Source organism: Falco naumanni, chromosome 4, assembly GCF_017639655.2.
Source record: "Falco naumanni isolate bFalNau1 chromosome 4, bFalNau1.pat, whole genome shotgun sequence".
NCBI classification, from domain to species: Eukaryota; Metazoa; Chordata; class Aves; order Falconiformes; family Falconidae; genus Falco; species Falco naumanni.
Window position 1 is genome coordinate 54,013,734 of NC_054057.1, and position 26,289 is coordinate 54,040,022.

At 40.4% G+C, this 26,289-nt stretch overlaps 1 protein-coding gene across 2 annotated transcripts in view; it reads right to left on the minus strand.

The window, feature by feature from the left end:
- The window catches only part of DPP6 (dipeptidyl peptidase like 6), a 423,216-nt gene that overhangs the window by 125,967 nt on the left and 270,960 nt on the right, over positions 1–26,289 (minus strand). For both annotated transcript variants that reach the window (XM_040592220.1, XM_040592221.1), the window contains exons 4-6: positions 24,657–24,751; positions 21,162–21,236; positions 1,165–1,217 (exon numbers count right to left, since the gene is read on the minus strand). In XM_040592220.1, coding sequence (XP_040448154.1) covers positions 1,165–1,217; positions 21,162–21,236; positions 24,657–24,751 — 223 coding nt within the window. The remainder of the gene's footprint in view (positions 1–1,164; positions 1,218–21,161; positions 21,237–24,656; positions 24,752–26,289) is intronic.

Genomic DNA, 26,289 nt, shown 5'->3' on the forward strand with positions numbered 1-26,289 from the left:
ATGATACTTCAAAAACACAACTTGGCATCAGCTTCTTGGCTTTTAGCTTTGTGTTACTGACCATGATGTGAGGAATTTTGCCGTGCAACTTACGTATTTCCACTGGTGCTATGGAAATGTCACTCTGAAACACCATATATCATCATATGCCTACACATGTCTTATCGGTATGGTGGCATCCCACTCCTGACCAGTTGGGCCAGTCCTTAAAGTATATATATTTAACAATAGGTATCTTTTAAGGGAAAAGCAGGTAGAACTGTGGGATAAACTCTAGAGAAACAAGACAGATGAGATGAGCTGCAGGGTGATGGAGATGGAGCTGCAGGTAACCTACAATGCCACAAAAGTTGAGAAAGGGGGACTAAAAAACCTGCAATTAATAATCAAAGCTAAAGAAGGATCCCTTCATGCTAAATGATGCCTATGTTAAATACTGAACCTACATCAGGACCTCCTGGATAGGGGGACCTAAATGAAGAGGCATTGTGTGATGGAAGTTTATTACTTGCAACGATACGTAGCCTTCCATGCTACGTGCTTTAGGTAAAGCAATATGCTTTCATTAAGTTTAGAAATGCTGTGTAAAGCCTGTGTGGCATTCTTGCTTGTCTGCACTTACCTCACACTCTCCGAAAAGATAAACTGTAAACCCAAAGGCTCGTAGCTTCAGTGTAATTTTGAGTGCATGTATCTAAGCAGCATTGGGATCCTGGGAACAGACTACTGGTCTATCCGCCTTCAGATGGGATGCTAGAGAGCGCATTTGTATCAAGGGAATCTGCCAAGACACACAAAACTGAAGGGCAATGCCTCAATTCTGACCAAATTTAAGGGACTAAACACTCTCTGATAGATCCTCTGACAGTGCTCTGGGAGGTGGCCAACCACAGCTCTCAGCCAGATGCCAACACATCTATATTCTAGCCAAAAACTTGAAAACCGGAATATGAAATTCATGTAGTCTGACTCCCCGGGGAAGCTGAGTATTTCTGTTTCCAGACTATGTCATCTTTTGTAAAACACACAGCTCAGTGGAGGCTGCAGCTGAATGCCAGACCATTGCAAAGGATTGTCACAGGAAACCATTTTTCACAATATGCATTATTTTGCAGAATTCTTAATGGCTGAGTTCTAAAATGAAAACATTGAAAAATTGCTTACCCATGAGGTATTTTGCTGAGGACATAATATGCCGTATATGAATGCTGATACACCTGCAAAACGAAATTAAGAAACAAAACAAAACAAAAAAAAGAGATTAGTAATTGTCACCTGTGTTAATAGGGCTCCTTTTTCTGCAAAAACAATCTTGCATTTATGGCTAGGGAGCTCTTATAAACATTTCAAAATCTGTAGTAGAAAAGAACAATACAATAATTCACCTAATGCTGTTGTGTGTTCTTTTCATCTTGCACTTTATTACAGTGTTTGGCAAATCGTATACATCCAGATGCTCTGTGTCGTTACCATGACTACCAGGTCTTTGATTAAACTGGGGGCACATGGTCTCTGCAAGGGCTAAATATAGAACAATCATTAATGAGGACACCTTGGTCAGCTGGAGACATTCTCCATCATTATAACTAGACACGACAGGGCTATATGTGTATTTTTTTCTTTATTCCCACATAAATAAAACAGGGAGTGATGCTGGGTGATCTCAGAGGCAGTTGTAAGACCCCTGTCAGTCATCAAATAAAACCTTATTGACTTAGGGTGTAAAGCTGACCTCCCGTTTGTTTGATCTGCTAAGTTGCATCTTCATATCAATTTGCACTCTTTGGGCCTCGGGAAGGAAGCATGGCAGGTCATCTCAGAAGGGAGGGTTTATTACTTATTTTCTAAGTAGTAAATAATAATAATAATACTGAGTCAAGGTCAGAGATTTAAGAGTTGGTGATTTTCTACTAGTGACAACGTAACCCCTAACAGTGATCTGTGGTTGCCCAAGGGGAGCAATGCTGAGCAACACAAGAGTCAGGGCACCAGTGTGAAAGGTCTAACTATGAATGACTTTATACACATTTATACAGGCACTCACTCTTCCAACTCTGTCCTGTTACTGTGTGCTACTAAATAAATAAGTCTCCTAACAGTCATTTCATTTGACTTCTACTTACGTTTTAAGCCACTCGCTCTCCAGTGGCTCTCATAAAGCATCCTGTCCCAGAGGATAAAACTTCTTGAATATTTGCTTCACCAATGAAGCCTATCTGATCAAATTGTTTTTCCTAGGTAGCTCTGGTTTTGCTCAGCTATATATATATATTTTTTAACTTATGTCAAGAGCCCACGAGATGTTCCGGATGGTGCTGCCAGCCTCAGCAGTGGCCATCCCAAGCACATTGCTAGCATTACAGACAGGTGACCATGACTTACTACCCGTCACTCTCAAGGGCAAGCCTGCATAATAGCATCTATAGTAGGCTTACATCTTTTGGAGACACAGTAGAGAGGCAGATCAACACAAGGCACATCATCCTGTAGCTATTAAAAAGACCCTTCTCTCTTACAATTTGAATCCAGACTCTAAATCCTTACACTACTGCATGAACCCCCTGAAAAAAAGCTACCACTAGAGTACAGAGGTGAACCCACTGGATATCTGCCTATGAAGTGCAGAGACTGATGCTGGACTGGTGTGATCCCCTTCTTCTCCTTGCAATTCACTCCCTTAGTTACAAGGACATCATCAGGTCAGACCCCAAAACCTTATCTCCTTTCAGGCATCCAGATACACAAAGACTCCTCGAGCCCAGTGAGTCTGTAGTATATGGATATCGCGGAAGCCCCAGCAACACAACTGAATTCACTGCAAACCAGCATTTATTTTACTACAGCTGTTTTTTTGGATCCACCTGTTTCAGATGACGTCAAATGAATTAGCATTATCTCGTCTCCATCCAATCATACCAAAGAGCTCCTGAATCTTACAGTGCTGATATTGGAAACCTGCCTGATGCATGTGGCCTTAGATTTTATTCCAGCTGTGCTGAAGTTCTAAGGCTGCTAAAATTCCTTAAAGAAAATGCACTGGAAGACTAAATTTCTCCACAGAGCTGAAAAACCTAATACCATATTGCCATTAAATACTGGGCAACTTTTGTCTTCAAATATCCCAGTAGTATTGTCTTCAAATATCCCAGTAGTAAGATGTAGAAAATGATGTAGATATATCAGTTGTGATCTGAGGCAAGGACTGGTGTTCAAGGTCACAAGCCATGCTGTGTTGTCAGCTATCAGAGGCAGAAGCCAACCCCCCAGATGAACGTGGACAACTTCAGGGGGAAATAAGGAAATGTGTCAGGCTGGAGAGAAAAAAAACAGCTAGGGAAGTTTCGAGCAGGACATCTGCTGATGTCCCTGCTTGTGGTACAGAGTCCCCACAGCCAAGTTCGAGTGTTCAGAGCTGTCTTAGTGCCATTAATGGAGACTGAGGTAAAAGATTTTCTTTGCCAAGACAGTTTAGGAGTGGGGAAGACGTAAGTTGTGGGACTTTCAAAGAACTCCTTTATTTTCTGAACATCATTTGTCATCCTCTTGGGTCTTTGGGCAGACTCTGAAATATCTCACATCAGCTGTTCCTGCAGCATCTAGCCTTCAAAGGCTTGCAGCTGGCAGAGCTCAGTTACAGGAGCAATCCTTTCTCAAATAAATCCTTAAAATCAGTGGGCTTGCTCATGTAAACAACAGCTACTTTTATGAGCAAAGACTTCAGGATTAGACATTTATTTTTATTATAGTTCTTTAGGACAAGAGTACGTGCAGCTCAAAAGTCCTCATCCCTACTATTTCAAACCTGTTTGGAAAACACACTGTGAACAATCCTCCTTAGCAGGCAGGAATTCAGGGAAAACATCACTTAATGCCTTTTTGAGAAATGAAATGGCTGCTTTCCTCTTAGATATGAAAATCGAATGAAGTTATGTTAACTTTTCAAGAGGATGACCATGTCTGCTTAATATCTCAACTAAATTTTTGGCTTTTTTGCTGGGGTCGAGCTGACTTAGGCTATTCACTTACCAGTAGGAAAACCCAACACCAGGGAAAAGTGAAGGAAAGAGATAAGCATTTTTCTGAATTCTAAAGCTAAGCCTCAGAAACTGGACAGTGCTTAAAAGTTAGTATTCATTTCATTTAACCTCACTGTTCCTGAGGCTTAGCCTACGAAAATAACGGTATTAACTCCCTCTGCTCCCCTTCTACCCAAGGGGTGCAGTAAAAGCCATTGCACTGATCTGATGCTCTTAGCCCTGATTTTGGCTGGATCCCAGAAACACACAGCTCCTCTCAGTAGAGAGGCATATTTGAAGGTAGCAGAGTTTTTGGCAAACATTTTGCTCTGTAGACCCTCTGTGCCAAGTCATCACGCCAACATAAGTTAGAACAGGTTTGAGACTGCTCTGAAGGGTTCTAGGTGTTACCAAAATCGGGTTACAAAAGCTCCCATGCCAGCTGTGACCAATGTTGTAAAAGTCATTATAATAAAACCACTGTGCCAGAAACATGCTCCCACTGGGCTTCTCATCCCAGGTCACAGCACAGATCTTGCTTACTTTCAATCTGCATTACATTCTGCAACACGTGTGTGTTTACAATGAAATCACCAAGAGTCTAAGAGACGGATCTATCTGTTTCCACTTGTCTTGGAAAGGCAATTATCTCTCTAAAATTCAGAAAAGTGCAGGACTAATTATATATGACAACACTTTGTTATGAGGCCACTGACCTCATTTTATATAATCAACAAAAGAAACCTGGACCTGGCCAGGTGACAACAGGAATGTAAACGCTGCAGCATTTATAGCAGCAGAGAAGAGCATCCACCTCTTCCCCACCACCAGATTCCAAAATAACAAGTAAATTGTGGTTCCTACAAGCTACAGAAACAAAATGGAAGAAGCAATTTCTGTGCTACATCACTGCTGAGCAAAGTATGGTGTGAATGGTGGAGTAACGCCTTCTTGAAAGCACCTGCTTCATCTCCAAGGAGAGAGGTCCTAGTCCAGCAGGGCTTACTTCAATAGGAAATACATGTTATTTATGTATAGGATGGATTTGGACTCATTTATTCCTTATGGCTACTCATATACTTTAAATTAGAATCCATAGCTCCTGTTCTTGCCCCAAAGTAAGTGCACAAATACTCGATATAAGTCCAAAAAGACAGGCAGGATCCTGGTTACCTCCCTCCATCTCACCTGGTTTGTCACACAGACGTAAAGTAGACACACAGAGCCTTCACCTTCATTAACTTCTTGTTAGAAGGCTTACATTGCCACCATTTTTTTCAATTTGGCAGCACTTGTGCCACTCACAAAGGATTAGGAAAAGTTTTTAGATTGCAATTAGGGAATTTTTAGAAGGCGATTGTGAAATGTGTTTCAGCCTATTTTTGCTGGTATGAAAGATTACGCTACCTGCTGAGGATTTATCACTAGCATCAGAAAAAAAAAAGAAGAGTTTAGTTTACACTTCCACTTTCTGTGCCTATTCCTGTCACACTTTGTGGGCTGATACCGTGCTAGCACCGGCAGTAATTGGCATCAAAAGGCTTTCTTCTATGCTCATACAAACAAGAGGCACATGCAGACTTTCTTCCAAGGAGGCTTATAAGCAAAGAAGGGGGAAAAAAAACCCTTAGAAGAGGACTCCCCAGATCAGCCCAATCCTCTCATCTTCCAACAGGCTGTTCTATCAAATCAGCTAATTTAGGGTCTTGCCACTCAGCATTTCAAACAGTTTGCAGAGCTGAGATTAAAAATCAGGTGGACTGGCTGCCATGATCTCATGATTATTACTTACTTGATAAATGCAGGAATAAAACATCTTTTGCATCCATTTTCTAAATTACTCCATACTGCCACCTGGTCCTTCAAGCAGGAGTGTTATTTACATTAATGAATCATCTAGAAAACTCTCAAAACCTCCATAAAACTTGAAGTTTGAAACCGCCACAGGGCAGAGTAGAAGTGCAAGCTGCGTTATAAAGCAGTTTGCAAGGCTTAGTACAAAATTTCTAATATTTAGTGTCTTTCTTTTTCTCAGGAACTACATTTCATCCAAAAAGTCATCCATGTATCCCCAAATAAAAATGAACATGCTAAATAGTCATCGGAAATAAAACTATACAATGGTTGGCTAAAGTCTGAAAACAGCAAGAATATGTTTTAATGTAATTAATCATAAAGCACTTAGTAGTTAGCTAGGTAAAAGGAATCACTTTTAATTCTGTAACAATAATGAATACCTGCAAATAATAGATCCCCTCAGGATTCCTAACAGACCCAAATTATCTTCATAATCTATTCCATTTTATACTCTACACTAAGACAGTAAAAATACAGCACAAGTGGCCAGTGGAACAGGAACTGCCAGATCCACTAAAAGGGTTTCCCATGAATAGTCTCTAAAAAGATATTTGATGCAAGTGGATTATATAGCCCATTTTCCTACTTGTGCTATGAGCAGCCAAATTCCCAAATGCACATGTGAATGTCAAACCAATTGAATAATCCCAAACATTCGCCATAATTACATACTCCACCTTTCAAAACGGTCCTGGCACCCTTAAACAGTAACTCATGCTGTGATGCAAAATATGCAGGTGAAAGATGATTTGCCATTTGGCCTTTAATATCTGTGATATTTAACCAGGCTCTGAAGTTGACAAATTAAGAGGGAGAAGAGATTAAAGTAGAATGTAGGAAGGCTGCTGCTCTGCATTGGCAAACAGTTCACGTATTTGGTACCCTGTTATCTAACAAAGGCATGAAAGGGAGGGAAAAACAGGTTCATAAGGAAAGCCACAAGGAAACGTTAGCCAGAAGTTGTGTTTCCTTCTACTGCGTGCACATACCTTGCACAGAAAAGGGTGACACAAGTCACTACCACACTGCCACACTGATTCTACTGTTGGCCAGTCACCAACAAGCAAATGTTGTGTTATCTTTACAGGTTAATTATGCCATTCACACAAATCTTCCAGTAGAGAAAAAAAGATAATTGTCTGACTAAAAATACCTCACTCCTATACTTCTTTATGGTATTATGTGGAGAATTAAAGCAGGTCACTGTACCTGTTCACAGAATTTTCTGTATTTTTGAAGCAAGTTGACATCAAAGACTAAGTTTCCACTTACGCCAACATCATTTACCTTCATCAAAATTCTTTGTGATACCATTGGTTTTTCTGGGGCTGTGCAACCTGAAAACTGATGAGTAACTTGAACCCTTCTGTTCCATTAGGAAGAAATCCTCTTTTTTCCCATTATGTGTTGAACTGGCCCTCAAAAGGGATGAAAAATCCATTCCAGTAACTAACCACCAACTTCTTGGTAATGCTTAATTTCTGATCCCTCATTCTCTCATGTTTTCATGATTTAGAGGACAAAGGGTTACCTCTGGCTGAGGCACAGTTTGTGGGAAGGTAGGTAACAGTCTTTTCATTTTCCTATCAGTGGAGATAGACCAGTAGCAGTATTCTCCTTAGCCCAACCACTTCAGCAATGTATTACCACCTTTTTATTGCTAATAGGCACTCCATAGTAACCCACCCGGAATTAGATTCTCTTAAAACCCACATGCTATCTATTCCTTTTGTGTCACTGTAATAATAAAAAAAAACAACCACTGCACCAAAATCCATACCGGTATTTTGTACCCTACACTCAGTGAAGCTTGATTGCTTGTGATAACTAAACAAATCAATAAAGGCATATAATTTGAGGTCTCTTCAACATTCTCACCTTTCAAATTCATTGTGATACTGACCTGTTTTGTTTTCTTCTGAGACAGCAAATTCTCTTTTACCTCTACATTGAATTATCCTTTTATACTTTATCACTTCTCAAGTAATGTACCTCTAATACAGTCTCATACCATGTGCCAACCTGCTTCTACAGCCCTCCAAGGAACACTGCCCATTTCTCTTTGTGCCTCAAATAAATGAGGAAAACCATAATGAAATGCTATCAACAAGCATTTCCTGTGCATTGGTTCAGCTGGCAGCCAAATAACCCACAGCTGTTACCAAACACCTGATTTGGGATGCCCTTTCCCACTACACTGTATTGAGCTGATCAGCCACATGTGCAATGCAGTCACAGCTACAGAAAGTGCACACCAAGAGAGCTGTGCCCCTCCAGGGTGGTCTGGGGAGCTCAGGAAAGGGCAGAGATGGGGGAAATAAATAGGTTTGAGCTGGAAAGGTGGTAAGAAGAAAGGGTCTCTGGGTCAGTTGGCATACGGAGCATTTAGCGACTGGTTGCCTTTGCTATAATTGTCTCTGTGTTCCAAAGGAACTAATTTAGATTCACGTTTGGGCAAAAGGAGCAAGATATCTAGGGAATGCACGTATTACAGTTGAGTTCTGGGAGGAAACTATTTTTCTTAGAAAGAGGAGGGGAGGATCCCAACCCAGCAGTGTAACGGTGCCTGGGTGAAATGACACAGCCAACACTGAGAGGTCGATGTCTCAGAGAGACCCAACAGGTCAGCACCTTAACTCAGTCACACCAGTGGGCATGTGGAGCTGCTCCACAATGTTGTAGAAAATCAGAGATCAGCAGTTGGATATCTCCAGAACCAAGAAGAAATTTTAGCAATCTATTTGGAGGAAATGCTTAATACTGGGATGGAAAGTGGAAGAACACAAGAGACAATGGATCATCAGGAAGAGCCTTTGCATGGCTCTGTTTTTCAAATCTGTTAACAATTTAATCTCTCAGACTGAAAATTAAATCATTGCAATACAAGCCTGAAGGAGCCTTTCTCCATAAGCTTGTCCTTGGTGTGTAGAGGACAACCAGAACAGCTCTCCAGTCACACAGTGCTGTGAATGCCCTGTCACCCACACCAGAGAGGCTTCCTTGGAGCAACAATTTCACATCAATGTGACATCAGGAAGGGACAGCACACTGATGTCACAGGGACTTGCATTTTAGAAGCATTTGTGACTCAAGCTCAAGCCAATCATAATCGGGTAATGTGCTGCAGGCAACGCGCACGGTTGATATGTAAATCTCTCCCACAGACACACAGGGAGGGTGCTGGGATTAGAAGCTGATTTTCCAGCCACCACCAAACCAAAGGTCTCTGAACAAGAAAAGCCAAGGAGTTACTCCTTTGCAAATCATGGTGTCTCTAGTTTGCAAAATAACCATAAATAAGGTGTGATGGCAACATTCACCAGAGTAATAGACAGACTGCAGTGTTGTGAGATAATGCTGTTACTTCATGTTCCACAAACTGATGATCTATCTCAGTTGTTTCATGATAATAATTCTTTATTAAAAGATATGTTGCCAAATTACACTTTTGAAAGCTTTATCCTGCTGACAATGCCGAAAGGGAATTTCAAGGCTGGCTTTAGGATTTATGACTTTGTGACATGGTGGAGGTAAACTGGATGCTCTTTTTGTTACAAATGCAGCTCCAGAACCAACTTAGGCTACAGGTATTAACACACAGCTCGTGTGCCAGATCTCACCCCTAGGAGAGCGTTAATCCAATCTGCCAACTGCTGCTGCACTCTAATACAGCTCTGCCCTGCCAAGCAATTACAAAAGCCTCCTTTTGCTCCAGAGCCACCTGTCCCTCACAGCGCTCCGCTGGCACCGGCAGCACCAGCAGGCACTTGCAGCCATGGCTTAAAGGACAACTGCTCCATTTTTACCTGGTAAATAAAAAGGCAGCTACAAAACAGTCGGATTTTTGCACCACCCTTTGTGCACTTGTTGCTCAGGTTATTGGGAAGAATCTGCAACCGTGTTACTAAGAATTATGAGTGAGGGTTATGAATAATGAGCTTGTTTTGATGTTAATCTTGGGTTTTTTTAACTTTTATCAGTATTCTCATCACGTGGTATAAATCCCTAGGTTCCTCTCCCACTCTGCAGCAGGCATAGTGTAAGACTGGATGGAGATTCTTCAAGCACTGCACTTGCCTGTTTTATAGTACTCTTCAGTAATGTGGAAATGAGAATTAAATTATCTAGCATACAATTAATGTTGTGATTCTAACATACCAAACAATGTATCTAAGGGAAAGAAGTAAAAGATAAGCAAACAATATTACTACGTAATAAGAATAAGAGTACAGAAGTAGCCTAGGGCTGAATAAAAGTTTTAGAAGAAGACAACAATTATTCCAAACCCAGGAAACACAGAAACCCTTCAAATCCATACAATCACACTCAAAACATACAACCGTGATTCTCCTGCAATATCTGTGGTCATAATAATATCAGTATTGGGTCAGACCCAAAGTCCACCCAGTTCACCATCCTCTTCAGAATGAAGACTAGAGTTATCTTATTTATGGTCATCCTTCCCCAAACTTTCCCAGGCTCTTGCAGTTTGCAGCTTGGAGCCACTCTCTTTGCAGCTGTCTGCCTTGAGGGATGTCCCTGCCATTGACCTCTCCAGTTGTTCTTCACAAGCATTTACTCTTCTTGCACCTACAACCTCATGTAGCAACACCTTCTTCCCAGACAATGATGCCAAAAGGCTGTTTAGGGTACGATTCCTCTGACCAGTCTTTGATGACTTAGATTTACACCCTGGAGTACAGTAATTATAAAGGCAGCCCAGGGTAGCTGATGCAGATGAGTTTATGTTGGTCACAGGTACACTCACCTTCTGTTGTACACAAGGTACACACACCTTGACTGACACTCACCTTTGTTGAGTTTGGAGTTGCAGGTGTGAGGGCTGAAGGACAGCATGAAAATCCATGTTTAAAAATCAATGCTTTTAATGAAACATTAGATAATGCCTTCTTTAAATGAAACATTTCTTGAGCTGAGCAGACTGAATGTGGAAAGATTCTAAAAAACTCTTTTTTGTGACACTTACAATGCAAATGGTGCAGCTTTGTAGCAATTACGTGAGAACCAAGCCATGAAAATGGGCTAAATGCTTAGTGTATCTAATTAATTTATTCACTTTTAAATAACTCATTTTAGTGGCAGAAATTAGCAACTACAGAACCACAGCATATGTTCTTTCTATTAAAATTTACTCTTAGCATATAAAAAATCCTTTTTCTACTATAGCAATTGAGAAGGATAATATTACAAAGATGCTAGTACTGTCATTGAAATCTTTTATGACGATCATAGGCTTAGGGCACCCTTAGAAGTCTCAAAGAAAGGAATCCAAGACAAGAGAAAGATGAGACCTTCAAAAAACATTGGAAAGTAGTAAGAGCACTGGAGTGGATGTGAAAGAAGAATGAAAGTATTCAGATACATGCTAGGAACCTTGGTCCAAAATCCTCTCTCTGTTCAGTGAAAGACTCATTTTCCAGTTCCATATGAGGTCAGAAGACTCTGAGCTGTATCTCGATGTACACGTGGAACTAACTCACTGGAGGCGACATTGCTATTTTCTGACATAAGGAAAAATAAACAGAAATCACGCAAGACAGTGGGACATTTTGTGTGTCATCTTTGTGATACTGTGGACATCTTCCAGGGGCTAAATGGACTGTGGTGACGATGGGCATCCCTTCAGAAAGTGGGGGGAGCAAAGCAAAGAGGACAGAAGGAAGCACAGAGCATCCCTTGCTCCCTGCCTGCTGCACAACCCTTCACAGCACCATCGTCAACAGCACCACTGCACGGGTACTCTTCCACTCTTGCACGTAAAAGTCTGGGGACTCATGCTTTTAAAGACCTGACTAAAGCCCTATGATTTGTGTCCCTTTTGAAGAAAGAGCTTGTTTTGAGCAGAGAATAGAAGAAAAGAGAATAGAAGATTCCATTTTCAAATCTGGGTCATTAGCTGCCCAAGGAGGAATGTTAATTACTGGTTTTAACATAGCCCTGATAAAAGACAGCTCTGCAGGCAGTTAAAGAGATAAAAGGCACTTGTTCAGGGTAAACACAGAGCCCCACACTCCTTGGATTTAGCCGTGTAACTCAGCTAAAGTGGAGAATCTTTTCATCAGAAGATCAGTATTTCTCAGTACAGGAATTTCATTGGGGTGCCCTGCACAGTAAGAGCTGGTTTTCCAGAAGAGGGCACTAAATATATTTCCCGACCCCCCTACTTCAGTGATTAAAAATAAATAAATAAAAGAGACAGGAAATCGGAAGAATTAGAAAATAAACTCCTGCAGGCTGGGGCTGCTTCCTATATTTCTGCACAAACACCAGAATTAAATTATCGCTTAGTTTGCTTTCTAATGCCTTTTAAATTACTGTTGTTTTCCCATTTTGCATCCTATTTTTAATATATTTTTCCATAGCATTTTCAAATAACTATCTATACTTATCATAGTCCAAAACAAAGTGGGATTTTTATTGTCCCTAAAAACTTAGGAAGCAAAATTTGCTAAAACCAGGAACTCACCTGTAATGTAATTTTGAAGCCTCTGTACATTGCAAGGAACCTACTTCTTTATTAAGTTCTATGTTGTTCCAATAGTTTTCATATAGCTACATTTATTTCATTCCTCTTAAAGCAAAGAATGTTCCCCTGTGTTTCACTAAGATGGATTCCCATACGAGTGCAAGAAAGAAAACTGCAATAATTTTACTGCTGTCTATCTGATTTTGACTATCTAGGAGCCCTTGTACAATTACCTTACCTATGTTTTATTCAAATGTAAATTGCAGATTATTTTTAAGATGTTTTGTGAATTTTGTTGGATCATTAATCTCTGCCAGTCTGTCTCTTCAAGTTACCTCACCTATACACTCAGAAAAGGAAGTAGAATGAAAAATCTAATCTTATCCAAGCAAAGAAAAATTGGTTATTTCTGTACCATAGCGTTTTGCCTTGAGTGTTTTTATTTTCTCTTCTCTGTGTGATGAAAATCTCATTTGCTAAAGAAAATATTTACAGAGGAAGACTGCTGATGGCTGATACTGATACATAATATACCTATGTACTCTTGCATGACAGGCTAATTATTTCTGACTTCTGATATTACTGTAGTCTTCCCTGGAACTGTGGATTTGCTTTTCAGTTTATTGATGTATATCTGTGCCTGTGAATAAATAGAAGATACTGTTTGTTGGCCTCTGCTACGTGAGCAAGGCTGTCCAACTTAGTCTGAAATATTATTTTGCACTCAGTCATGTCTGTGCAATTTGTGCTGAAGTCTACCAGCTCAAATCAGGAGGCTTAAAGTTGAGCCCTAACTCCATTTATCTACATTATTAGAACAGCAAGAGTTTAATCCTTTGTTTTTACTAGAAACTAGTTAAAGCTCAGAGGTGGCACAACAGCTGAAGTCAGCATATTCTGTTTTTAATGCGCTCCATTTCATGCAGTTAGTATTTTGTTGCAATAATCACACTAAATGACACTGCCAGAATGGAGACTCAGTGAGAAATTGAGATCTGATGCAGTTTTACTGAAACCATTGCTATAGAGGGAGCATGCATTAGCAAAACTGGACTGTAGGGAATGAGGACCGCAGGAAGACCTGCTGGGTAGAGCTTTGCCTCTCAGCTCATGCAAACACATCATATTGTGTTTTAAGAATTTATCTATATCATCATTTCATAAGCACCCACTTCCTGCTGAAAATATTCCCTAATAATGGGGAGCAACAGAGCTAAAAACCTGGGATCCCAATATGGTTTTATTGTTTGCTCCAGGAAGAAGCTGCAGCCCACAAGCAACCACGGTGGCTACTCACGATAAATGCAGGGTCCCCACCAGTTCCTTCAACACTGAGATGATCCCATTCCTAGAGTACCTGTGGGGGATGGGAGGCTGGGCTGGGGACACATTCCTTGCATTTAAGGGGTGCAAACACCTTTTTCCACGGACAATAAACACAGGAAGCCTGCACCTACCCACTACTCTGCTGAGATTCAGTGCCTCATTTCTCCTGTATTACGAATGGAAAATAAAGAAAAAGATATGGGAGATGTCATTTCACTCCAAGTTTTTTGTCGCTGCATCTACCCAGAGTTACAGACCCTTAATTTTAAATAAGAATCCCATGGCCCATGGCCCAAGGAACTTAACTACCGAAATGGCCCTGCAGTTTGTGCACTGAGTGCCTAACCCCACTCTTAACTCCTTGTTTAAGCTGGAAATGTTTCTGTAATTAAACTGAGCTGTGCCAGATCAGGATTGCTGCTAAGAGCAAAAAAACCCCACATTCAGGCTACATAAAGGAACACATTTTCTGCTGGAGCTTTGTAGGGATTTGAAATGAACCATGATGCTCCTCCAACACAAATAAAATAAAGAACAGGTCTGACCTATTCCCAACTACACCTGCTCCCCCCCCTGCCCCTTGTTAGTCCCAAATTTGTCCTGAAAGTTACCAATATGAAATTGTCCTGGTTTTGGCTAAACCATGACAGATTAGTTTCTGTAGTTTCTCCTTCAAAAGGGAACTCTAGGATTAAACCTGTCACTAATTATTGCCCTACTGTCCTGTGTCCGTGTCCAAAAAATTTCTATTCTAAAAACACAACGTGACAGAAATTGGACAGACCGATGACTTCTGAGCAGTAAGAACAAATATTCCCATCACCTGATAACATGTTTACTCAATTAAAATGGCTATTCACCCTCCCATAGCAAGAATTTTTAATTTTGCAAGCATGCGCAGCGGGAAGAAAATTGGCATCCAAAGGGCTCTGCTGCTGAAGGCACAACTGAGGACACCTGAGAAGACAGTGTTTGCACAACGCTGTAATAGAGTTTTGAAACCCAATAAATCCCTCTAGAGTTGTGTGGCAAAATTCCCTCTCTCTCTGTGCCACTGCAGATATCAAATATTAATTAGGCGGAACCAATTACTGATACCAACACACAACAGAAAAACTCGGCATGTTGGTATGTCTGACAGAGATATTGCTACTTCTGCCTGAACTGAGATTCATCGGTAGGAAAACCTCCCCGTTGCCCAGACTTCATTTATTAGCAGCTTTAGTTTATTTAATGCAAGGTGACCGCAAAGTGCTGGTGTCCTGGGTGAGCTGCACACCTCCAGGTCCAACAGAAAAGCAAATGGAAGCAGAGAAATGTTTTTGAATCAACCTTCTCTGATGCCTTTCAAAATCCTCTTTTGTCTATGTCGTTGCTGTTCAGTGTTACTCGCACTGAAAATAGCAGATTAGGGAATTTATTCGTGGTGGGCTTAGAGATTAGAAAAGATAGGCAGTCTTTCATAATGGGTATTTTAAGTAGACCAGATTCATAATTAAAAAAAAACAAGCAAACAAAACAACAAAAAACAACCCACAACACTCCCCTTTTAAAATAAATGACTCGCTCTAAATTCTGTCAAATAATAGCTGCTGCCTCAGCTTCAAGTCCAAAGTAAACTATCTCCCAGAAAAATTAACCTCTCCTATGTTCTCAAAACTTCCTTGCTAATATGATACTTCTGGACACACAAGCTTTAGCTTTTATTATGTAAATGTAGCCGGACCACTTCTGATCTCCTTATCACTACAAACAGGATAAAAAGCACATTATTGAACAAGGATATTTACTGATCTTGGCTGTTGAAATAATATGACTCAAAGCAGGATGCAAGAATATGGCAGAAGGAGACAAAAGGTGGTCCCCACTTTCAGCCCTGGAGCTCCAGAATCACCTCGCTAAAGCCCCACACAGGTACGCTCATAAAAATGCTGTAATTTTCAGAAGTTTTGAGCATTTCACTGAAATATTAAATATTAGCTGAGTGCTATTAATAATATTTATTCTATGGGAATCAATTGAAGATGTTGTTTTCATGAAAGAGACCCGAGATTTAGCAAATCATCAGATCTGATGAGTGGCTGGTCTATGTGATTGCACTAATTCATTAATAACTTGACTTCTGCTCATCCCAGCAGCAGTGAATGACTACAGTCCTCTGGTGAACCCAGAAATGAGAAGATATTTTGCTTGAAGATATACACATGCACAAATGTAATAACAGGAAAACTTCACATTATCAGGACTGATTTTTTTTTTCTTTTTTTTTAATGTAGAAAGTGAAACTACAGTTATTTACCCTAATAACAGGCAACTAATTCTCATAAGTAAACAAAGTTACACTGCTTTAGGCTTGAAAATGTTGGGGAAAAAGGTTTAGCTGCTAGCCTTTGATAAATGCCAACGCTGTCCTTCTATTGTGCAGCTTTACAATAGAAGAGTCCTTCTGGTTTATGAGCAACAAAGATTCAAATCTACATCCAAATAAACAAAAGGATATGAAAACTATAAATATAAGCTTTTTCCCTGAAAATGCTCCACTCAAAAATTCTACAGGTTTACAACAAACACCAAAAATTGAACAAATCACGAAACCAGGTAGCATTATTTCATGGTACAAATGTTCTAACTGTGCTCAATTTACATAGTGCAATCACTATATCATTTCAATTGTTCCTGAAAACAACATTGGGTGGGTATGAAAAAAGTAAATTTGAAATATATTTATTGCCACAGATAGAAAACAGGTTTATGCAAACCTATTTGTAGCACTGGTAAATCCATTTAAATTAAGTAATAAATATCATAGCTATAATATTAGCAGTGTTACTGATGATAGTTATGACAGTGTCTAATTTTCAGAGGTATATTTATCATAATAATAGTTCTCACCTAACTCAAAAGGATGCTGTGAGGACTCATTAATATTTATACCCATTACTGTTTGGGAAATAACAAGCTTTATATTATTTTAATTTTTACACAACTAATTAAAGCAGATTGAGATTGTAATTGGAGCTGTAAGCACCAAACCTGTTCCTTCCACATAACAACCAGACCTGGGACAAATAGTAAAAAATGGTAATAACAACAATACTAATACGCTGCTTTTCCTAAATAATGCTTTTTTACTTCATTCATGCTCTAAATACGAAGTCCAGGGTTTGGACCAGGGCTTTCTGAGCTCTCTTTGGTCCCACCACTCCCATGAGATCTATGGCAACAGGCAGGGAGAAAAGAAATACTAAAGTCACCACATCACTACTGAAAAAAAAAATAGTCAGGCCTGTTCTAATTACAACGATGATTAATTCTTTGCAGCTTTCAGCATTATAAAAACGCATTCCTTTAACTGCAAAATAGGTAATAGCGTCTGTTGTATCAGCTATAAAAGTCTCTAAGCCCTAATTGTTGTTCAGAAGACTTAGCAGTTTGGTCCATATTAATCAGCCAGGATTTCCTGTGTGTAATTGCTCTTAACTAGCTCAAACACAGTAATGGACTGGTAAATTGGAAATGAAGAACAAATAGCTTTAAGAAGAACCTCGGCCACTTTATTTCCTCTCTTGCATTACAAAGACAGCTATTCATAACAAAGGCAATTAAATATTCTCTACTTAATGTCTTACCATGTCACTCAAGAAAATCACTTTTCTTCTCATTTTCTTTCCTCTATTTCTTTTATCGCGGTTACACAAACCCCACTGGTAACTGACTACCGCGGGGGGCTGCAACGCCGTGTGCCTGGCTACTCATCACTATTCCTACCCCATCGCTCTCCCAGTCGCGGAATTGAAGAGGTGGTTTGTCACTGGGCTACTTAGGAAATCTCTCCTGGAGGCCACGGAGACCCACAAGCGTGATTCCAGCCCCAACACCACCGAGACCTCTGCCGTCTCGCTGGGAGGCAGGCAGGGAGCGCGGAGCTCAGCCAGCAGTGCTGGGGGAGCCATGTGCTGGGCAGGAGTGACCTTGACCTGACACCACCAGGCAGCCTTGACCCTCTGCACCCTTACTGCTGAGATGCTGTGGCTAAACCTTGATTTGCTTATGTGTTTTGGGGTTACTGAGCTCTATAGCTGGAGCCCCACACACTTCTTCTGGTGAAGGATGATTTGAAACCATTGTTTCTCTACCGGTGTATTTATTCCCCAATGTTTGCCCAAAACTTCACCTTGTGAACTCAGCCTGAGGTTGGACCTTGTTTTAGTGTAAAGAAACCAAAAACATAAAAACAACAGAAAAATTGCAAGAGTATTTTACTGACAAAGCAGCCAACTGCCTTCCCTATGACCTTTCCAGAAAAAGACCAAATCTTCTGTGTTCAAGGTTAGAAAAGCTCCCTATTAGCACAAGGCTTACCCAGAATATTGCTGCCTGAAAGATTAAGCTTCTGTAAATACAAGCACTGCAAAAAAGCATTTAGAATGAAACCTGACAGCCCAACCAGCCACACTGTACCCACACCAGTCTCACAACTGCGTGCCAAGCTTCCTGGGAGAAATATATTTTTGGGAACACACTTTAATTCATCATCCTCTAAGACGATGAAGAGATACAACAGGAAAACACACATTAGTTGCCTCAATATCTCTGCAAAATAGGTGTCTGCCAGTTCAGGGCTGTGTTGTTCAAATGTGGGTGTCAGTGCCATTACCCAGAGCAACACTGAGCAGAGATGCTCCTGTGCAAATAAATAGAAAATTCTTAGAAGGAACCGTTAGTGGCAGGGGATGACTTTGTAGCATTTTCTTAAAAAACATTTCACTTCATTGAAATTTTCAGCGACATATTATGCTCTTCTGTTTTGATGTTTATTCCTAGCTGCTATTAAAAATAGAGGCTGAACCCATTTGATATTAGAATTCAGCTATATAAAATATAGCTATAAACTATATATAAACTATAAAATGAGTAACTCATATTATGTATATGAAGATATTATACACATATGTAAATGCAGCATAAATGCATTGTGTGAAAAAATGATGAAATCATCTATACTCACAAAAAATTAAAAGGCACCACATCACACTTTCAAATGGCAAAAATGAAAGCAACACTTTCTGACACCTATGAAATAAGTACACAATAATTTCAAGAAGTTTCTTTTTTAAAAGTGTTTGTAGAATTAAATTTCCAACAAACGTCCTTTGCCATTACATTTCCTGAAATTTCCCTTTGACTTTGCAACAAGGACAACTGCCCAAGGCTTTGCTAATCAATTTCTTGTGTTGCAGAAAACAGCATAATTTGAATTTTGTCCAAGAATAGAGTTTGAAATGCAGAAAATGTGAAAAGCTAACTAACATGCAATTATTTGTAGCCACAGTCTGCATATCAAGTGAGAAGAAAGCTGAATAAGTAATTCAAGGATTATTGCAACTGTAATGCACAAAGAGCCACCCATCATGGCTTAAGGATGCAACATCGAAGAGTGAATCTTACCATCCCTCTGTTACTATGCTTCTTAAAAAAAAAAAATAAAATCTTTGTACCCTTCACAAGCATGGATCTTAAAGGAAAAAGAAGGGGGGTTAATTTTATTTTGTTTGGTTTGGTTTTGTTTCAGAAAACTATTTCAGGAACTCTTGCTATCATAAACCCCTATATGAATACGTGAACAATTTGCAATGCTCTCTTTATATTTATATTAAATAAATATATATACTGAATGTATTTCACATCCCAAAATCTTCCCAAAGGTCATGTTTCCAGCTTTCCACCTTGGGTTTTCCTTTCTGGAAGAGGACGTGGTGTGAGGAGGGGACTACCTGGCTGTGTGCTGCTCTTTCTCCTCCAGCCAGGTGCCTTAAGCACCACACACTCTGTGTTTCGCTTGTACCTCAAGCCCACAGATCTGCAAGCGCTGAAATGGAGGGAGGAGGATGTGGAGGAAGCAGGTCCAGCCCACCCCTTTCCATCCCCATCCTCCTCCTCCTCCTCCACTGCCTACATCAAGCATTCCTCTGCAGGCTGAACACAGTCCAGGCTGCAACTTGGTTTCTTGCAGATCTTAGGAGTGTGCAGTCCTTTTGGTGAAATAAGGTTGAGAATAAAAAGTGAATTTCTTACTGCTGCTTTTCAGGAATGATTTTTTTTTTTCTGTTATTATGCTTCTTGTTGTTATAGACATTTCCTCCTCATTCTCAGAGGAACTGAGGAAGGCCTCTCTCCTCGGGGCTCCTCCAGCTTGCACATCGCACCTGAGCAGTATCAGCAAAGGGCTGCCACAGCCAAAGGCCAATCTCCATTAAAATAATTGAATTTTATAAAACGTCCCTAGCACACAGGGTGGGGTGGAGGGGGTTTAGGCAAAGGCTTTGCTTGCTCCGTGGCCATGAGGCTGTCTTCCCTGTATTTACATTTAACTTCACACTTCCACATGCATCTCTGTCTAGAGCTCTGCTAGGTAAATGCTTCGGGTAAATGAAGTCACACCAGCAATGATTTCCCAAGAAGCAGTCATTATGAATTATCCCTGAAGTTTCTGATACAGTTTTATTTGAACTTTTTCTAACACCAGGCATGGTTCAACTGACTTTTATAGTACTGCGAGTCAGGAGTAACTCCAAAGATGACAGCAGAGAAATCAGATGAGCAACAGAGCCACAACCTCTACCACCTAAAGGACCAACAAATTTCCTCTGGTTAGCAGCTGAAACTTGATTTATTTTACGGAAGAAGAATTACAGTTGCTAGTGAATGAATTATTTTCATTTTGAGGAATCAATGTAATTCTAGATTATGGAAAGAAAATATATAGGGCTTATAGTTTATCCAAGTAGTACAACATAGCTACCCTTCAATGATTTCAGGTCTTCTACTAGTAGGATTTAAAAAGAAAATAAATATTATTCATGTTGAAGAACTGCTTCCCATGCATTTGATTCTTTAGTCATCATTTAAAAATGACTCATTACACTTTTCTTTTTTGAAGTTTGGTAGAAAATTCACCATAATCTAAAACTTAGTAGTAACCCAACAGTGATTTCTTACAAATGATTTATACCTAACCATTTGAAGAAAAGAATTTATAATGAAAGTGATAGCTCAACCCTAACTGCAGCACTGGGAACAGTGACACCATAATTAATGTATTATTTCAGTTGTGGGAGACACTGACAGTTGCTTTTTGTTCAGGGGAAGAAATTTATAGTGTGACTGAAAAAGGCACCATGAAAAAAAAAAAAAAAATCACAGAAGAGGAATAGAAATCCTTGTAGCAAAGACATGTCCTTACAATCCCCCTCGCAAAGACCATAAAATCTTGGCAATGGCAGTGTTTCCTCTACGGTGTAATTTCTACCTCCCTTCTCTACTAGATGGCAGTATGACACGCTCTGAGAATATCTAAGTGAGGGGTTTTCTTTGTTTCATAGGAAGCAATTAATTTTAAATATCTTACCGGCATAGAACTGGGGGGTGGGGGTGGGGGGAATCAGTGTATTTTGAAATAAAATCTATTTACTTACTGGCTCAACATTAAAAGCAAATAGTGCATATTCCCGGTCAGGTGATACTTCATATCGAATAGCCTTTAAGGAGACCTAGAAAATAAATCAAACATTGAAATAAATATTTTTCAGTTTTCAAGCCAATGACTTCTACAACTAATTGTTATGACCATCTTTCTAGCAATGAAGAATTCTGCCAGACGAAGTGTCTTGAAAAATAATACAACACACCTCTTTTCAAAACCCAGAAATGTTAAGTGGGCACTTATATGCGCCCATTAGAGAAAGCATTACTGCATTGAGACTGAGAGCAGGCAGCTATCTCAAAAAATCAGGATTTTCCTTATGAACTTATTGCACAGTGGCTGGTGGGGCGGCTGCGGGCAGCAGGTAGCTGAAAGCTCTGAGTAGAAAACTCAGTTTATTAATTCCCTCCCAGTCCCTGCAGTCATTGGCCAAAGAGCAGGTGATAAAAACCAATAAATAGCTGCTGGAGCAAATTAGCATAAAGAGCCACCACTACCTCTTCCAATTAAGACAACACTGAGGAAAACCATCCCATTTCACCCAGTTATACAAGTCTTCGGGATGCTGTGGTGATACAGCTTTCCAGGTGCACCCTGACATGGGTTCTGCAAAAAGCTGCACTGTAAGTCTTCCTAACAAGAAGGGATGCCAAAATATCTTAAGGCTTGTCAGGAAATACCTTTTTGCTGCTCCACTGCTCGTTTGTATAGTGCTGACATTTCTCCTTTCCAGCACATTTCGATATGATACATTGCTGGCATGCACAGCGGCAAGGTCAAAGAGAGGTGCCACTAACACAACGCTCACCCACGGCTTTTTAAATCTCACCCTCTCACCTCACGAATTAGATGTGGGTCCTTGAGAGATTCCCATGGAGCAGAACGGAAGGGGGAATTTGGGCTGCAGGGAGACACACAGCATCCCGCTGGGCAAGCCCTCCCTGCCGCCAGCGAGGCTGGAGGTGCTGCATGGGCACCCAGCGCACAGCCAGAGGGGACCGGTGCAGAATCATACGGTTTGTGTTGGAAGGGACCTTTAGAGGCCACCTAGTCCAATGTCCCTGCAATGAGCAGGGACATCTTCAACTAGGTCAGGTTGCTCAGAGCCCCGTCCAGCCTGACCTTGAGTGTAAGTCAGTGTAAGAGTCGGTCTAAAGAGAACAATATTGTCTCAACATTGGCAACAGAGACCTGGAGATGGAATGTGGTCCTCATGGACACCAAGACACAAAGACCCTGGGAAAGAGAACTGCACGGTATGAGGAGGAGTACTATGCCGCTCCCCACCACCTGGGATTAAATAAGGCCGCATAACAGCTGTCCCGAAGATGGATCACAACCGTGGTCATAACAACGAACCAGAAAACAAAAAAGAACACGCCTCCTGGTCTGAAGCTACCCGCCTCTGGGGCAAGATAACCTAGCTTGAGAGGGCAGAGACTGGCGGCAGTCCATGGACCAGAGGTGGAGCAAGTTGTGTTGCTTGGCACAAAAAGATGCCTCCTTAGCAACTGAACTTTGGAGATATTCCCCACCAAGGATCACGACGATCGGAAGGACCGGTAGGACGCTGCCTGGACCTGGGACCATAGGGACGCCTTGGACCCGTGGTGGTAACTATCATCCTCTTTCCTTTTCTTTTTACTTTACCCTTTATTCACTTTCTGTCTTTTCTACCTATTGCATGCCGCTTTACAGGCAAACAATAAAATTGTGCTGTTTGATTGAAGCATAACCGCTTGGTGTGGTCGCCTTGATTTTTGCGCTTTGAGATCATAGTTAAAGAACCATCATGAGTCCACTGAGTGGACCATGACAGTCAGGTTGCTCAGAGCCCTGTCCAGCCTGACCTTGAGTGTTTCAAAGGATGTGGCATCTACCCCTTCGGGCGAGGTAATGGACAGTGTGGGTCAGGATGGGGAGTGTGAGAGCCAGCAGTGTCAGCATGAAGACAGATTTTACTTACTGTTATATTAATAACACGGAGAAAGGAAAACATGCCAAGGTAGCAAAAGTTTCTTTGACCCAGGGGTGGGAAGCAAAAGGACAAAGACAGCGTGCCTGGATAAGGTGTAACAGCAGCTCTTCTATCGGGACTTTCTGGATTGATGTGGAGGTGATGCTCTGCAGGTTGATTTACTGAGAGGGCAGAGGAGCAAGGGTAGGACAGGCAGTAGGGAGGCCACAGCATGAAAAAGTAGGATTATCTTGCAACACTGTGCTTTTCTTACAGATTGAAAAAAATTAAAACCAGGGGAATAAACAGAGGCCAAATGGAAGAAGATTGACTTCAACAGACCTCGGCATTAAAGGAAGCCAGCCCATTCCTTTAGCCTTAACAGCAGTGTGAACAAAGGGGTTCCACTCTGATAAAAGAGGACTGCTTATGTGATGTAGCAAAGGTGTAAGGTTAAATGGCAGCATGTGAAGTTTAAGGTTGGGTTCTGCAATAATAATTCAGTGATAAATTCTTTGTCTCATTAAAAAAGAATTAATACTGTACTTGAGCTTTTTTTGAGTCATATACTCATATTGCAAAATAAAATCAACCTGGAATGTGGTTTTATAGCTTTCTTGTAGATTTACTTCCAGCTTTTGAGTTTCTAAAGCTGTTTTTGGCAGAACTTGGGTCATTAAGATCAGTCTTTGTTAGCCATCCTCTGCTTTTGTAGTTTCACAATGAGACAGTCCAACAAAACTACCTCAAGCTAACCAAAACTTTAAGCAGGTCCTGCATAAGTGACAATTTTAGCAGGACAACGGGATTCTTATGTCATCATAAATACGCATAAGTGTATTTTACTTCAGAAATTAATTTCTTGCTGGAAATATAGAAAACACTCTGACATTTAATTTACTAACTTCTGCTGCAATGCTGGCTTCATCTGTGATGAAAAACAATGCTACAAAACACTTAGATCATTTATAAATAATACTCTGTATCAGCAGTGAATTTATTTTCATTTATTTTAATAGCCACCTCCTAACTTCTTTTCCCAATAATTTCTTAGGGTTTCTCTCATATGCAACTCCACTTCCATTCATCAACACTATTCATAACAAGACTGAAATTACATCTCGACCATTAGGCAAGAAAAATCAGCAAATCCACAAATTAAAAATATAAATATTTGCATGGCGGAATGTGGAGAATGCTACCAAAAGACAGTTAATTATATCAATTGTCTTTTCTATTAAGCATGCAAAGATGAGAATTCTGCATCTTTCAATTATATATGATATGCAAGACTAGTTTCAAATATCTATATGATACATTCCTGTAGCATGAAAGAAACTGAGCTTGCAGAACAATAACAAAAGCTGGAGTTCAATTTCACATTATCAGTCATTGTGTAGCCCATAGTATTACTGGTGTATCGCTTCTCCTTGACAATACATGAAGTTGAAACCAAACTAATTTTCTGCTTTACTGATTCAACTGCAAGAAAACTGTGAAATTCTGCTACTTGTTATAGAAAATACTTACAATTTTTTTGTTTTCTATTAATATTGTTGAATTGTTAGTTTCAACATTCCTCAGAATCACTGTGCCATTCTGGTTCCTATAAATGAATTCATTATCTGCAAGGAGGAAAAAGAAAAGAACATTAAGGAAATCTGAAATTGTCTGTTTGTGTTGAACCTAACTATGGACTTGAACCAAAAGTACTGTTGGGAACTTCCCTCTAAAGAACACAGATACTTTTTTTTTTAACGCAGCCATTGCTGTGATGTTACAGTGGCTTCCAGGTTAGTCATTAACAACATGGTTAGCACTTGTCATGTGTTTATTCTGCCATACTTTTGCAGACCTGAATGCAAGAGGGGGACCTGTTTTGAACAGTACATACGCAGCTTGCTTCATGGTTAGTGTAGGAAAAAATTCCAGGTCGAACACCACTCCTTATCCTTAAAGGTTTGTAAGATCCTCGGTTTCTGTAGGAGTTTAATTAGCCAGATGCCTGAAAATTCTCTGAAAGTTAAAAGCAAATCACCCTCTAACAAAGCAGATTCTGGAACCTAATATTGTGCAGATCTTCCAGCTCCACCCTTTGTCCTGCAAACCTACACCAGAAAGGAGATGCGTACAAAGGAACTGCAATTTTCACATGGAACGAGACAAGTTGGCTTGTCCCTCTGGCACTTTGGGACTACTCCAGCACTCCGGATATGTGGGCAAGGACAAGGATCCCCTCCGGTGGTAGCTTCTGCACAGGCAGGAGAGAGTCTCCAGCTCTCAAAGCTCAAAGCCTACTTGACAGAAAGGCTGGGGTAGACACATGAAAAAAACTCCAAATGAGTAAGGGTCAAAGGTTCAGGATGAAAAATGTTACAGCAGTAAAGGGTTGTCATCTTGTCAGATGTCATAAACTGAAGTTCGAGTCTGACCAGTCCTTACATGCACTGCCCCACAGATAAAACCTAAAACCTAAGTCCCGAGCACACTTCCATTAAAATATTTGACAGCTTTTCTTGACACGGGAGTAGGGTTATTGCTTTTTTGCAACCTGGCTAAACTAAGATTGAGAACTGATGGATCCTACCAAATGCCTGCCTTCAGCTTCAGTTAGGAAAATGATTCCTCATTGCCTGCCCCCGCTGTGGCTACCCCAGGGTGGCTACCATGATGCATTCCACAAGTGTTAGGGACACATGAATGGTTAAACATTATCCACGAGTTGTCCTGGAATGAGTCAAAGGCGAGTTTATGTCCTATGGGATCTATTCAAACACAGACCCAACTCATTGTAACCACAAGCAGGTACACACTGCCCAGCTCGGTGTAACCTCCTGAAGACAACACTGGATACAGAGACCCAGTTCTTTCAAAACCTGGATGTATGGAACTAGCATACTCTTTCCCTACCTATTTCTCAGTCTTCTTTTATTTCTAAGCTGGAGACAGCAATCCTCATTACAGTCATTAACCATCTTTGTAAAAAGCTCTGGAAGTGTAGATGAAAAGCTTCTATGCTCAACTTACTACTATCAAAAACAGTCATCTCCTACATATCACAGTTTTATATGTAAGCGTAGGAAGAAAAAAATCTTTTCTGAGATTGGGATGAATCATATTCTGTGAGGCCAAGCTGTTGCTGTAAAACAGATGATCCTTTACA